At 37.8% G+C, this 15,122-nt stretch overlaps 1 protein-coding gene across 3 annotated transcripts in view; it reads right to left on the bottom strand.

Annotated features, from left to right (window-relative positions):
- ARMC8 (armadillo repeat containing 8) overlaps positions 1-15,122 on the bottom strand; it is a 76,336-nt gene that overhangs the window by 10,316 nt on the left and 50,898 nt on the right. For all 3 annotated transcript variants that reach the window (XM_023749578.1, XM_023749579.1, XM_006083746.3), the window contains 5 exons: positions 9,765-9,847; positions 9,377-9,458; positions 5,600-5,686; positions 2,767-2,859; positions 1,011-1,160 (listed from right to left, as the gene is read on the bottom strand). In XM_023749578.1, coding sequence (XP_023605346.1) covers positions 1,011-1,160; positions 2,767-2,859; positions 5,600-5,686; positions 9,377-9,458; positions 9,765-9,847 — 495 coding nt within the window. The remainder of the gene's footprint in view (positions 1-1,010; positions 1,161-2,766; positions 2,860-5,599; positions 5,687-9,376; positions 9,459-9,764; positions 9,848-15,122) is intronic.

Raw genomic sequence — 15,122 nt, 5'->3', positions numbered from 1 at the left:
CTTCAACATTTTTTTTTATGACTTTAGGATGAAGAGAGCGTAGACTTGGCTTGATAGAATATGGAATTATAATCACATTGATCATCAAATGCAAATATATTAAAGAAAAAGTAGGCACATAAAAATGGGTGAGGGAGATGTGGAAGCCAGAGATGTGGAAAACATGGTATAGATATACTTGCTATCTTTGAGCATAAATGTATAAAGAAGACTAAAAAAACAAGTGAAATATAAATAATAACACATAATAAATAATATGTAAGGTATATGTTTATATAAATAAGAATATTATGCTTACAGATACAGAGACAGTTTGGGGGTAGGATGGGAGAAATGGGTAAACTGGTTTTTTTCTTTAAATAAATTGAATAAAAACAACAACAAGTGAGGCACAGAGAAGAAACCACTCATGTTTTTTCATCTACATGAAAGGCCCCTGACAATGTTGCTCAGGGACCATTAAAGAACAATGAGAGGGACCTCAGAGCAAGGCTCAGCCTCTCCTGCTCTGACATATATCCACTGTTCTCCACGCTGACATCTTCAGCGATCAGTCTAGTAACTGTGGGCTGGGTGAGTGTGAGGTGTATGTCTAAGGAATGGCCCTGAGGGGATTCTCTAAAGTGAAAGAATCAGAAGCCCCAGAGATAATCACTTAGGCTGGTAAGAACACCCACATGGCCAGCAAACCAGGTAAGAATAAAGTAACCAATTAAGACAAGTTCATATGCAGCAAGGCGGAAGGAGAGGGAGACAGGACAGGCAGTGAAGGAATGCAGGGTCAGGTGGCCATATATGGTGAAGCAGCTTCCAGAACACCTATGAAGGGGACAGGTCTAGAAATCAACTCCTTGCTTCTCTGGGAAGAAGCAGTTTTTCGATCACACTTGTGGGTAGATGTTGCTGGGAGAAGAGGGGAGGGCAATGTGTTACGATGCATATGCAGAGGTAGCTCATCTGGAAGCCTGGGTGGTTGTACTTACAGGCCGAGTCTGGGTGGTTGTACTTACAGGCCGAGTGGAGAGGAGGTTTCTAAGAAGTCCCAATGTTTTCATCAGCACATTCAAATCTGAATCTGATAATAACCGGAATAGCTGTTCGGTACTCAAGCTTCGTAAAATATCTGCTTTTATTTTTTGTTCAGCCTGAAATGCCATGTTCTGAAAGGATTAAAGAAATGTCAAGAATTATGTCTACATTTGCTTTATTAAATTATATTTTTAATAGTAACTCTGGCCCTAGCTGGTTTGGCTCAGCGGATAGAGCGTCGGACTGCAGACTGAAGGGTCCCGGGTTCGATTCTGGTCAGGGGCACATGCCCAGGTTGTGGGCTTGATCCCCAGTTGGGGGCATGCAGGAGGCAGCTGACTGGTGATTCTCTCTCATCATTGATGTTTCTATCTCTCTCTCTCCCTCTCCCTTCCTCTCTGAAATCAATAAAAATATATTTAAAAAAATAGTACCTCTGATTATTTTCAAAGTACTATAGAATCTGCAAAAAATCCTTAATTATGTCACATTATTTTTCTGATTCCTATTAATTACCTATAATTCTGTCAAGAGAAAGATAACTGTCACTTCTATATATATTCCTTTATTAGGAATATGATTACTTTCTGCACAGGCAGTTGAGTATCTTTAAGATTTCTCAAATAAATACAAAATCCATTATTACTTTTGAGAATATCCTTATGTTTATCAAGTTGCCTTCTGTGTACTCTAATAACAAAATTACTTATTAACAACTATATTGTGCCATGCATTTTGAAAATGACTTAAAAGTATTTGCTTATTATGCATAACCAATGGACACAGATAATAGTGTGGTGAAGGCCCGGGGTGGGGCAGGAGCTGGAAACAGGGGGATAGAGAGGGAGGGACATCTGTGACACTGTCAACAATAAAATAAATAAAAAATACCAAAAAATTAAATAAATAAAAATGTAAAAAAACCCTAAAGACACAAAAGTGCTTTGTAAAGTAGGTAGCTCTGCCCCAATGGGTTTTGCTCAATGGTTAGAGTGTTGGTCCTCGGACTGAAGGGTCCCAGGTTTGATCCCTGGCTCAAGGGCACGTACCTCGGTTGCAGGCTTAATCCCCGGCTCCCAGTCGTGGGGGCATGCAGGCGGCAACCAATTGATATGTCTCTCCCACATAGATGTTTCTCTCTCTCTGTCTCTCCCCCTCCTTTCCACGCTCTCTAAAAATCAATGGAAAAAATATCCTAGGGTGAGGATTAACAAAAAAATAAAAAAAATAAAGTAGGTACCTCTATACAGATATCAATATGTTCATGATGAGGAAAATTTATTTTCCAAAATTAATTTGAGTCAAGTTTCAACATCTGTCCACTTTTCTTATTAGTAGAACAGAGGCACACAGTGGCCAAGCAACTTGTTTATGTTTAAATCTGAAAGCTGAATATGGAGTCTGCTAGGTCCTAGGTCATTAGAAAACTGAGATTAACCAAATAATTTATATGCGTATATGAGCAGCCCATGGACACAGACAACAGTGTGGTGAAGGACTGGGGAAGGGTGGGAAGTGGAGGGAGGGGGCAAAGAGGAGAAATAAGGGACATTTGTAATGCTGTCAACAATTAAAAATAACGAAAAGTAAATAAATAAAAGGAAACTAGGCTAAAATAGTTAAGGTTTTTTTAAACAGAAAACTCCACGTTTCAAATAGTACCTTCTTTAGTTTTAACTTTGAAAACAGCTCTATTCTCTTTGCAAATGATGACATACATAAAAGAGTGAAACGTACCATAAGAGCCCAAATTCCATTCACTCGTAAAGCGGGGTTTTCACTTTGTGTTAATCCACAAAGTAGCTCTACAGCTCCTGATTCTAAAATTGGCTGCCATCGGAAAGGGGGAAAAAAACACACGGCTTTAAGTCAGGTTTGTGAACGAAATGTGTCCATACCCTGGCACTCTGCTTATGATTTTGTTTGCACTCTTACCCAAGTCCAAGCAACTTTCACAGAGCAGGGAGTGAGGTGGCCATAAAAATCACCTTGAGAAGGGCAAGGACAATTATTCTCTCTCAAATCTAAAAACACAAACAATCCCTGTCATTTCCTGTTTTTCTGGTAGTCCTGAGAGACTCAGGAGATATCCTAGCAATCTGTACATTTCACACATACTCATGACCCCATGACCTAGTTCCACAGGCTCTTTCTCACCATCCTGAGAGTTCATCACTCCAGCTTTGTGCAGGCACAGATCTCACTATCTCATGTGTTTTTCCAAGCTGTGACTATGAAGCAATAGGCTGATTCAGAATGGAACCTAAGATAAACTAACTATCCGCCTTCCAAACTGTCAATCTTATTCCAAACAGAATTCATCTTTTAGAACTACTTTCAGGACTATTTCTCAATGATACAAGCAAAATAAGTCTTGTACTTACAGTCATACCATGTTTTATACCTAAAATAGCACACTTTTAGCCTGACCACTTAATTTATGATACTTAGCTGAAAATGGGTTTTGTTAATTTTATAAAAATTCAAATCCTAAAGGACTGATTTACTATCACCAATGAATGCTTAAAAGGCCATCTTTCAAGTGGATTCTAGAAACGGCTTAAGCAATTGAGATTTATATGCCAAGAAACAGAGCAGTGCCTTTCATGATGACATTTTTGAAGGACACACATTTCTCTACTTGTACAAATTGTGGTATGTTTTTTAAAACTTTTTATTTTCAACTAAGTTCAAACTTATAAAGTAGCAAGATTAATACATGGAGCTTACATATATTCTTTTCCAAGATTAACCAACTTTTAACATTTTGCCATATTACTTTTGCTTAATCATGATCTCTTTCATTCTATATACCCATATTCGTATTTTAAAATCTTTTCTGAACCACATGAAAGGAGAATGCATACATTATGTCCCTTTACTCTTACTACTTCAATGTTTATTCTAAGAATAAGAATGTTCTCTTAGAGAACCACAGAGCAGTTACCGAATTCAGAGAAGTTAACATCAAAACAATATTTTTATTGAATCTATAGTCCATATTCCAATTCTGTCACCTGGTCCAATCATGCTCTTATTATACTTCCTTACCTTCCAGTTCAAGATCCAGTTTATTATTTATTGAAATATAATTGACATACATTATATTAGTCTTAGGTATAAAATATTATTCAATATAAGTATGTATTGCAATATGATCATCACAATAAGTCTAGTTAAAATTCACCATCACAGTTACAATTTTGTCCCTTGTGATGAGAACTTTTAAGATCTACTCTCTCAGCAACTTTCAAATATACAATACAGTACTGCTAACTATAGTCGTTTATTTTTAATATGAAAAACCAGTTGTATTAGTGATCCCACACCTGAGCTCATCTACCTTACTGCGTAACTAGACCCTAAATATTTTGAAGGTGGATCTGAGGCATCACAACAGCTATGCAGGATGATTAACGGTGTCACACTGACTGCAACCAGATCCTCACAGACCAAGATCCCCGCCACCAGGGCAGAGAACTGATGGAAGCCCTGGCACCTTATCTCGCCTTTGTCATCCTTCAGAATAACTGCCAGTCTCTCCCTTTTGTTCCAAGATTATTGCTGGTGAATAACTATCTCTGAACCCCCACCTTGTTACTAAAGCCTTCCTAATTACCAGTCAGAAGCCTGTAGCTATTACAATGCAGACAAGTTAGTTCAACCAAAATGGGTCTACTAAATGCGTAATAAAAGACAGTGTCTAAACCTCAGTTCATGACTGGGCAGACCAGAGATATTTTAACATGATAACATTAACTGGATAAGGTTTTCTCCTTTCTTTATTAAAGTTGATTTTAATTTTCCCTATAGAAATAATACATGCTCAAATAATTCATAAAATGTATAAAACAAGGGGAAAATATCCACACATGTAATCCTTCCCCAAACAACTACCAGTATCACTAAACATTAAAAAGATTATTTTCTGGCCCTGGCCGATTTTTCTCAGTGGTTAGAACATTGGCTCTAAGATTGAAGGGTTGCAGGTTCGAGTCCAGTCATGGGCACATACCTCAGTTGCAGGTTCAGTCCCTGGCCCTGGTTGGGGCGATAGCAGGAGGCAACCAATCCATGTGTCTCTCTCACATCAATGTTTTTCTTTCTCTCTTTCCCTCTCCCCCACTCCCTACCACTCTCTCTAAAAATCAAGGGAAAAATACCCTCACTCCTAAGGTGAGGATTTAAAAAAAAGATTATTTTCTGATGCCAGCAGAAATTACTTATAATCCTGGTTTTACAAAACTGTCTTAATTTATTCTTTAGTAATGATAGTTTGAAAATAGTCTCTTATTTGTGTATTATTTCTTACATTTACAGGCAGTTTAGAGTGAATGCAAACTATAATATCTTTTAAATAATCTGAATATGCCAGGCAGAATAAAAGGGATAACAGAAAATTATAATAACCATATTTAAAAATGATTTATTTTGCTACCCTCCTTCTTGCAGCATCAAAAGTAGTTTTTAAAACTAGTCTTCAAATTTCGATGTCAACTACTATGAAAGTTATTTGACTAAGCCCCTGGTAGGACCAGGCAAAGTCTAGGAAGAGAAAATCAATACTAACCTCTTTGCTTGGAGAAAATTCAAGAAGAAGGTTACATAGCATGGAAGATGCTACTACTAAGATTTCATCTGGTGCATTTTGCAAAACCTAGGGAATTAAAAAAAGGGGTACTATTAATGGTTTGGAAACATGGAGGTGAGATCATAAGGATGAGGAAAAACCAAATTTATCCTGATTTCTCGTATTTGAGAGCTGGTTAGGAAAGATGGACCTGATACCGTGTGAGCCTTTTCCCAGTGCAATCATTCTGACTGCGACCTCACACCTATCTTGCTGGAGAAGCTACAGCCCCACTGCCAGGGTGGGAGTTGCTGCCCAAAGAAGACAGGCAAGGCAGGGAGGGGTGCCCCATGTAAAGGTTTAAAGATCGTGGGACTGCTTTGGGGAAAGTTAGCACATTCTACTTCATTAACTCGGGCCATTTATGAAACACACAATTGCCCAAGGGCCCAAAACTTTTCGATGTGTCCCTAGTAGGACTTGTTTGACCAGGAGCACAGGTGGATTAAGCTGTTGCACAGGCCAGGTAATGAGGGGACTGGAATCACATAGCCCTGGTTCCAACTCTGACTCCTCCACTTATGAGATGTGTGCACCTTAACCTCTCTGAGCTTTTGAGTTGAGGAATTAAAGAAAACAACACTTTGTTTATAGGACTATTTAGGATAAAATGTGATATAGTGAATAATAAGGGAAGCATAATTGTAAAAAGTTAAGAACATAGACTTCCTGAGTGAAAATTTCAGCCAACCACTGCATAGGTATATGAATTCCTTGGCTGTCAAATGGGGATAATAATAGTACCTGCTTCATAGGGTTTTCGTGAGAATCAATAAACGAAAAGATTTTAGACTAGTAACTGGCACATAGTTAAGGCTATATAAGTAAGGTTTTTAAAAAGGTAATTTATTGCTATAGTTTTTGTTGTTATCAGGCACAAAATCAGGCATATGGCAGGTCTAGAGTACACTAAATGCCATAGACTCTCACTCAACTCAGAAGACAACAACATGATGAAAAATGTTAGCCACCACTAACTATTATCAGAACCTGTTCTTTCCAGTTTCTAAGAGGGAAGGCTTCATAAACACTACCACTTCTATGCAATAACCACTCCACCTAAACCCTTTGCATTTGGGAGCAAATCCAGATAAGGCTTGTCATCCCAAAAGGCGTCCTAGGAGCTCTCACTATGCAAACTGGACACGGAGAATCGCAAAGAAAACAAAAACAAAAAACTAAAAAAACCACAATAAAAAAATAAGAGTTAAATATATTATCTGCTTTCTTCAGCTTAATCAAGCCTGAAGTTCCCAAGTTAAGAATAATCAAGAATTACAAAACAGAAGCAGTTCTCCTGAGATACTGTATTTTAACTTACCTGTGACTTGTTAGCTAGTTGATAAAATAAATCTCTGGTTATGCATGCTGATCTCTGTCTGCCACACCCCTTCTAAGACACTGTTCACCTTCCCTTGCCTTTCCATGCCCTTTCTCCATCTCTCAGGCGCACCGCGTACCCATGCTTGTAAGGCCATCTCCTTCGAGAAGCCTCCGTGGAGCCCTTCGCCCTTCCAGTCAGAAGTCATTCTATCCTCCCCAGTGCCACTGTTTATGGCCTCTTGTAGGACCTTTATTACTGTCCACACTGTTCAAATTCTATGTGTAGACACGCCAACCCCCTTTTCTATTAACAAATTTCAGCGTCTGAAGGAATAATCTACAGATCTATGATCTAATTTACCCTGGCCTGTATCAACCAAATGACACTGCACAAAATGGGTGCTCAATGAAGGTTGGCAAAATAAGAGCAATAATCATTTTCCAAAATTACACTACTTAGAATCACTGGTTTAAATAAGTTAGTGCTTACTAAGGCTTTAAAAAGTTGTTTTGCTTGATATGATTCACTTTTTAAAATATTTATTGTTTTATAGAGGTTAATGTGCTTTTATCAAGTTTTATTTTCAAATTAGATAACAATGAATGATAAACTAAAACAGAAGAGAGTCTGTGAAATTCTTAAAAACATTTTCTCAATGCAGTGTAAGACAGCGTAAAATTTGTAAGTTGACCTCTCACACTGACCAAATAGAATTTCACCAAAATAGTAACAAAAAATAATGACAAATAAAAACTTTAATTAAAATCAAATGGTTATTTTCTTGTGGTTTGCTAACCAACAGTTAACTACATGGAAAAGTAAAAGAGGAAAAATCAATAGACACGCAGACTTTGAAGTAAGAGGAACTGAAATATCTAAAATAAATTATTCATCTACTTTTGAGCTTTTAATAGTATCTATACTTTAAAACTGCAACAAAGTAGTAGTTTGATAGTAATTATACCCACATGTACCCAAGTGCACAAAACCCTCCCAGATTGTTCCAACCAAGCCACACTGGCCAAAGCTCCATTTTTAAAAAAAATTAAATATGTTTTTATTGATTTCAGAGAGGAAAGGAGAGGGAGAGAAACATCAATGATGAGAGAATCATTGATCGGCTGCCTCCTGCATGCCCCCTCTGGGGATTGAGCCCGCAACCTGGGCATGTACCCTGACCGGGTATTGAACCGTGACCTCCTAGTTCATAGGCCGACATTGAACCACTGAGGCACACAGGCTGGGCCAGGGCTCCATTTTCGAATCATATGAGAGAGGGGTACTTAGCTGAGCAATCAGAGAAATTGGCTCCAGAAGAAATATTTAAAAGTTATTTTGGGAAACAGGGCACAGTTAAAGAAAATCGTGAATAGACAGAATCAATAAATAAAGATTAAGCTGCTATGAAAAAGGTGCACTTTAAGGACAAGGAAGAGTGTCAATAGGAAAGTCACTCATCTGAAGACAGCACTGGTCTAACTCTTCACCTGGGCTCCTACCCCGCCCCTCTCCTAGTCACAGGCATCCTTACACTTCCTGCACACACCATAATATAAAGTTTCTGTTCATGCTGCTCCTCTCTGGCTAATCCTCCTGCCTTCCTTCCTTTTGCCTTCAAAGTCCATTCCATACTCCTCCTGCCTGGACCTCCCCTGACTATTTCTACCACAGTGATGCCTCTACTGTAACCCTGATGCCTCTACTGTAACCCTGATGCTTTAAGCTGAAGGCAAGAGCTCTACAGTAAAAAAAATTTGGTAGCCTTCCTATACCCAGAGGCTTCCTTAGCAGGTAGTAAAAAACAAAAATAAAAAATTCTGTTTATGAAATGCAAGGCGTATGTTCACTTAAAGAGAAAAATGAAGATGGATCAGAGGCCAAACTGTGCTTTTATTCTAAGTCTCAATTCAGATTTAATTGACCTGAAAAACATTATTCCCCCTCAAGAAAAGACCTAACACAAAAAGAAGTTAGAAAAGTAGGAGGCAACAATTGTATTTAAAAAATATCAAGGGAATGACAAAAGACTAAGAACAGATTATATCTGTAAATGGCGGATTCCTTTCCTTTTAGAACTAAAAATTACAAAGATGACTTTGGGTGTAAGTCCAAAGTGTAATACTAAACACACAGGGAGAGCAAATGAGTAACTCAAGCTTTAGTTAATAAAAGAAAACCAAGCATGCACTTCCCTGTCACACGAGATGCTGACCTCAGAAACACACTCTGCAGGTGTAAAGATGCTTAGAACATGAGATTGGAGGAGGTAACTGCTTAAAATGCTCTACACAAAAATCACACATTCTCCTAGACCACGGAATGCCGTCAGCTACCTCAGCTCAGTAAGGGCTCCGTGGGAATGGCTGTTACTTGCTGATCCTTCCTTTCCTTACCTTCATTAAAGGTTTCCACACGGCGTGATCCTGGAAGCTGGTTCGAAGCTGCTGCACAGATCTAGATAAACTGTGCAAACATCTACAAAGAATAATCAGAATTAGCTTCACAAGAAGCTGAAACTTACACTTTTCAAACACACTGCTTGGCATTTCACAATCACTAGTATACACTTCAGGTATAGCCACAGACATTATTAATTCAACTACTTCAGAACACTTGGTGGGCTTTCCAGGCTCGCTTCTCGGTTTAAATGTTAACACTGAATTCACCTGAGCAGACTTTCAAGTAACACCTGGATTCTGTGCTTACTTGGTGAAGGTCCGGGAAGGAAACAGGTTAAACACATGGCAAGGGGTTTTTATTCAGACCATTTAAAGCTCATACCTGACAGCAGCTAACCGCACCTTGACACTAGACTCAGACAAGCCAGTCACAATTCGGTCCATCATATTTTCAGTCTCAATGATCTGGAGAAAAAGGTTAATGCTGCATAAATAACAACACAAAGATGACACACTTCACTGCTTGTAAATGCAAGTAGGCTAACGTTATTAAAAGTTTAATGTTGGCTTTAGTGAGAGTTTTTACCTCTGGAACCATCAGTTTGTGGTGGGGGCAGGCATCTCATCAGAAAGGTTGGGCTACCCCCTAAGGACCTGCCAGACTGAATGACAGGCGTAAGGGGCTGATTATGCTTGATTATTTTTAATTAACACTTAAAACAATACCCACACGGCATGATTAGCGCAGAGGTGTTGCATAAATAGTCTTGAGAAAGAGTGAAAGAGAAAACGGACTACCACTGGAAAGGTTCCCGCGACAATGAGATTCTAGGGAAATCATGGTCCACACAGCCCTTAGGAAATGTAACCTGTGGGTTTCTGACAGAGCCACCTCTGGCTACTTTCTTTCCAAGCAAATTGAAAAGTTAAATATTTAGAAAAGTAGCCCTTGCCATTTTCCACTGTAGCACCAAGCCCTGCTCCATGTAATCACTACAAATATGGAGTTGTTTTTTTTTTAATTTAAAAACAAAGCCTACAATTTTTCTTCATTAAGCAATAATGTATAGACACAAAATAAATAGTGTGGGGAAGAAATTAAGTTTAACTTGTGTGGTCCTATGGGAAAACAGCATATTTTTTAAAATGCTAACATAATCACAACACAAATATCAACAAAACTAATTAATATTTGTAGAGTACTTCTTGTGCCAGGGGTAGTGTGAATAAATGTTACATTATCTGGTTTATCCATTTTGTGGCCATTACAGTTATCGCCATCAGCATATTAAGAAACGGAGGACTTAGATAAGACAGCCTGAGTCCTTATGCTTAGCCATGCTTGTAAGAGGGCCCTGCTAGAGAAGTAGGCCTGTGCTCACCAGGCGGTTCCCAGGATGGGCAACACATGAACAGCAGTCATTGCTCCTATGGGAAGATCACCTGGGGAGCTTTTTTAAAAAAATATCCAGGCCAATTAAATCAGAGTCTCTGGGATGGGGCCTAGGCACCTATTTTTGTTTTGTTTTGTTTTTTAAGCTCCACAGGTAGAGTCCAGTGTGCCGCCATGGTTGAGGATCAATGACCTCAGAGAGGAGGGGGTGGGAAATCTCAGGATGTTCAAACCAAATGAGAAGAGAAAAAAAAGTTAAAATTAAGAGTGATGGGGAGAAGAATATCAACTATTAAGTACAGGGAACCACAGTGCAGCTGTCGGGCAGTAATGGTAATTTTTATATAGTGATCTGCAGGTTCCTAAGTGGCTGAGAAAACTTATACTTCTCACCCAAGAGCAAACTCAATCTCACCCTTATCTTTATGCACATCCATCTCTGACCCCATTGTCACTTCTAGCCCCTAATGCCTTCCTTTCTCACTGCTTACTCTTTTCGACCCTCACATACCTTTCTCCCTGACCTGGATTTCTTGCTCGGATGCTCCACTTAGTAGACAAACGCCTTCTTTTCACTGTCCTCCCACCACTCACTCCTGTTTCACATCCCAAACTGCTGATTTACAGTAGAAAATTCAGCAATCCTGGCTGCCAGATCTCTCAGTGTGTGCTACCCCATCTCGGCAGGACCCTCACTGCTCCGCCAGCCTTGCACTCACCTGCAGGATAGTCCCATCTTCCCTATGTGTTTCCGTCCTTCTTCAAATTCTTCCTACCTCCCTCATGCCCTCAGGCCCTCTGTGCCCACCTCATTCTTGCAGGGACATGGCTTTTTTTTCTGGGACACAGGTTGTCTCAACTTCCTTCTTCTCATTAAAGTATCTCCATACTTTTTCACTCTTATTACACTGAAGTTGGGTACTTCAAGCTCAAAGACCTTGCACCTTGATCCAGAAATTACCCCCCACCCCCTCTTTCTTGCAACTTTACTCTGCCCCACCCCACTGGGTCCTTTATTTTGGCCTGTGCCCTCCCACTTGCACCCCTATTTAAAAGACATAAGTGCTCCAACTGTAATCTCTTTAAGTTACAGTCCTCTCTCCCCTACCCTTCCTTAAATGGACATGTGTTCCAAGGATCCCTTCATCTCTCATTCTACATATGACAAGTTTATATCTATTCCATACAGAAGCTGCCTACAAAACAAAATGCTGAAAAAGTACCTCTATGGCATCATTAACTCTGGAAGCTTCCTTTCTAAAATATTAATCTACAATGTAATCACATCTAGACAGGTCCCTTAGAAAAATATTTTCAATTGATGCAGAATACAGATTTTGTGAGTCAAAACTCTGCAACAACAGATTTTAATATTTTGGAAGGAGAAAAGTGGTAACACTTTGAAATAAACTTCATAGGAGATGACTCTTCTAGACCGGTTCATACAGGCTATTTTAATTATAGTCATATCTTAATATCTGGGTGTATCAATCATGCAAAAACTGGCTTTTAGTATAGACAAGACTTATACACACACGAGGCCCTGGAATTACTATCTAGCAATTTAGCGTCTCATCTCCTTAGCTATTTTGTACTGTAAGCTCCTACAAGGCACACACCAGTCTTCTGCTTCATTCCTGGACACACAGGAGGAAGTATGTCATAAATGCCAGATGAAGAAAACGATGTAATTAAAGCATCTCATTACCCATTTTGTACCAAAAAGTATGTGAGAGAAAAGATACAGTGGGGCCTTGACTTACGAGTGTCCCGACTAATGAGTTTTTTGAGATACCAGCTGTCTCTCCGCTGATTTTTTGCATTGAGTTGACAGAGTAATTTGAGTTAACGAGCTCCTTAACGAGCTTGGTCGCGGAACGAATTAAACTCGTAAGTCAAGGCCCCACTGTATATATTTTTTCTGAATCTAATGCTTCGTAACCAGCTAACAAAATAACCAACCTGTACTTCAACTTGAAAAAAACGAACAGGAACTGTAATTCAATGGTTTATGCAACGACAGTATCACAATTAGTATTACAATACTCAATGTTATGTCTCCACTTAATGAAACTCTGAAATCAATATTCATTACTTGATTTTATAAATACCTCTGTTTTGTATCTAGCATTATCCCTCCCAGGTTTGCTTCTTTCAGTATGCAGAAGGCCAAGGGTCTCAGTACCGTGGGCAAGTGGCACAACCTGGTCCTGTCATGATGAACTCTTTAAAAATACTTACCATCATAAATGAATGCTGCAGAAATCATTTACAATTCTTTGGTAGATTAGCCTTAGGACGATAACTAACAATTTTACCACAGATTAAATCCATGGATTCTGAATTCTGAATGAATTTGTTGTTATTCAGTAACAGAGCCGAGTCCTGAAGGGCGCTACTTCTGTGGTACCGTTGAAAACCTTCAAAATGTTCAAGGTGCTTGTTTCAACTTGCAGGCTAAGGCTTAGCAATCGCTCCTTGCATCTGCCTGATTTCATGGCAGAGACATACAAAATTTTGACAGTGTGCCTTTTAAATCTCCATTTAGAATTACTGCACTTTGTAAAATACTTAAAAATATAAATTCATGGTATAATTATACTGTTACCCAGAACACTAACTAGTAATAAAATCAACGTTTAACAAATCATAAAAATGTTTAAAGTGAAATACTTAGCAAGTTTCTGAGATGGCAAAAAGATTTTTTTAAAAATTGACCTACATTCAAAAATATACTTTAAAATCTTATAACTTTAAAATATAGAGAAGAATTTACATCTGTTCAAATTTTGAACATGCATATTTGAGACAGGGCTTCATATGAATAATGACTCTTTGGAGAAATAACATCTATGGCAACCATGGATAGTAATACTTAGATAACTAAAGTTAACATTTGGCCTCCATACTTTTCCTAACATATCTATTACCTCTGAATTCAACCAATTATTGATTTATATTGTATATTCTAGTTAACTTAAAAAACAACAACCCAAAATTTAATTTGGTGCTTTGAAAGGCATGCTAAAGCAAACAAAAAGTTTTGAAAACCAGAAATTTAAATCTATTCTAAGACAGTAAGAAGACATCTTGTAATTAATAAGAGATAAGCTAAAGAAAGAGCCTCTATGCTTCTGAAGTACAAATTTTTTTTTCTATAAAGAATAAATAACTAACAGAACTGGAAATTTATAGATTAAAGTCACTGTCTTCATTGCAAACCTTTTTTATTTATGCCTCAACATTGTTCAGTGTTTCTAGTACAATTTAAAATACATATTTATTTTTAATCTCCCAATGAAGTCATTTAAGATATTCTAATATATGCTTCCATTTGTTGAGCACTTATAGGCACCATATTAAATATTTTAAATACATTGTATCTTCAGCCTCACAATGACCCTGTAGATATAATTTCTCTGCTAGGAAAAAGAAGGTAGAAGACAAATTCTCATTTTTAATTTTTTTTTCTGCCTATACTTTTAAAAAGAAATTATTCAGTTTAAAAGGAAAAAAATATCCTATTCTTGACTACCTTATTCACGTAATATAAAACCAGGGATGACCCCCTCCCCCTGTAAGAAACAAAAACTTAAGATTTCATGTTTTCAACTCTTGAAATTATGAAAGGCAGTTATAAAACATTAAAAATGACAAAAACATTAAATTATTAATTTCCAAACTGATTCAAGAATAGCCCCATTGAAATCAACATATCTATACTAATTGTTTTCAAATAATTCCTTAAGCCCCTCGCAAATTCTTACTGGCCATTCCTTCCTGTTCTCTGACTTACTGAGGTTTTATTATAAATGCTGAGTTGTAAGGCTGCGTCTTATGGCTCTTCATCTCACTGCACTGCTTTCCTTCCTCCCCGACCCATCAGACAATGTTTACACTTTACAGAATAGGTTGGTTTCTGAGTCAGGCTAATTTCTATAAATCAAATCATGCTTTTATCCCTAGGAAAAAAATGGGTCCAGATTCACATTTGTGAATAATATACATTATTTTTAAATCACACATTTTAAAGAAAAAAAACTAAAAAATAATGGTAAAAATTATTTCAAAATTAAACAAGTACCATACCATAAATTAAGTTCTCTTTGATCTATATCAAAGTGAGTAGAAGATATGTCCTTGAGATTGTCTGCCTCTTGAAAAATACTTATGCTAAAGTATAGTGAAATCCTTTGCCTATATGATCAGATTTTATTTTCCCCATTTTAAATTTCCACTTTCACATACTCATAGAATTGCTAATAAAATTATAAATGTTCTTAATGTATGGAGGCCCATACATAATTTGATTGAGGGTGCTTAATAATGTAATTTTGCAATATGATT

Source organism: Myotis lucifugus, unplaced genomic scaffold (assembly GCF_000147115.1).
Source record: "Myotis lucifugus unplaced genomic scaffold, Myoluc2.0 scaffold_8, whole genome shotgun sequence".
Taxonomy (NCBI): Eukaryota; Metazoa; Chordata; class Mammalia; order Chiroptera; family Vespertilionidae; genus Myotis; species Myotis lucifugus.
Note: the sequence above shows the minus strand (reverse complement) of the source record. Positions and strands in the feature narration are given on the sequence as shown.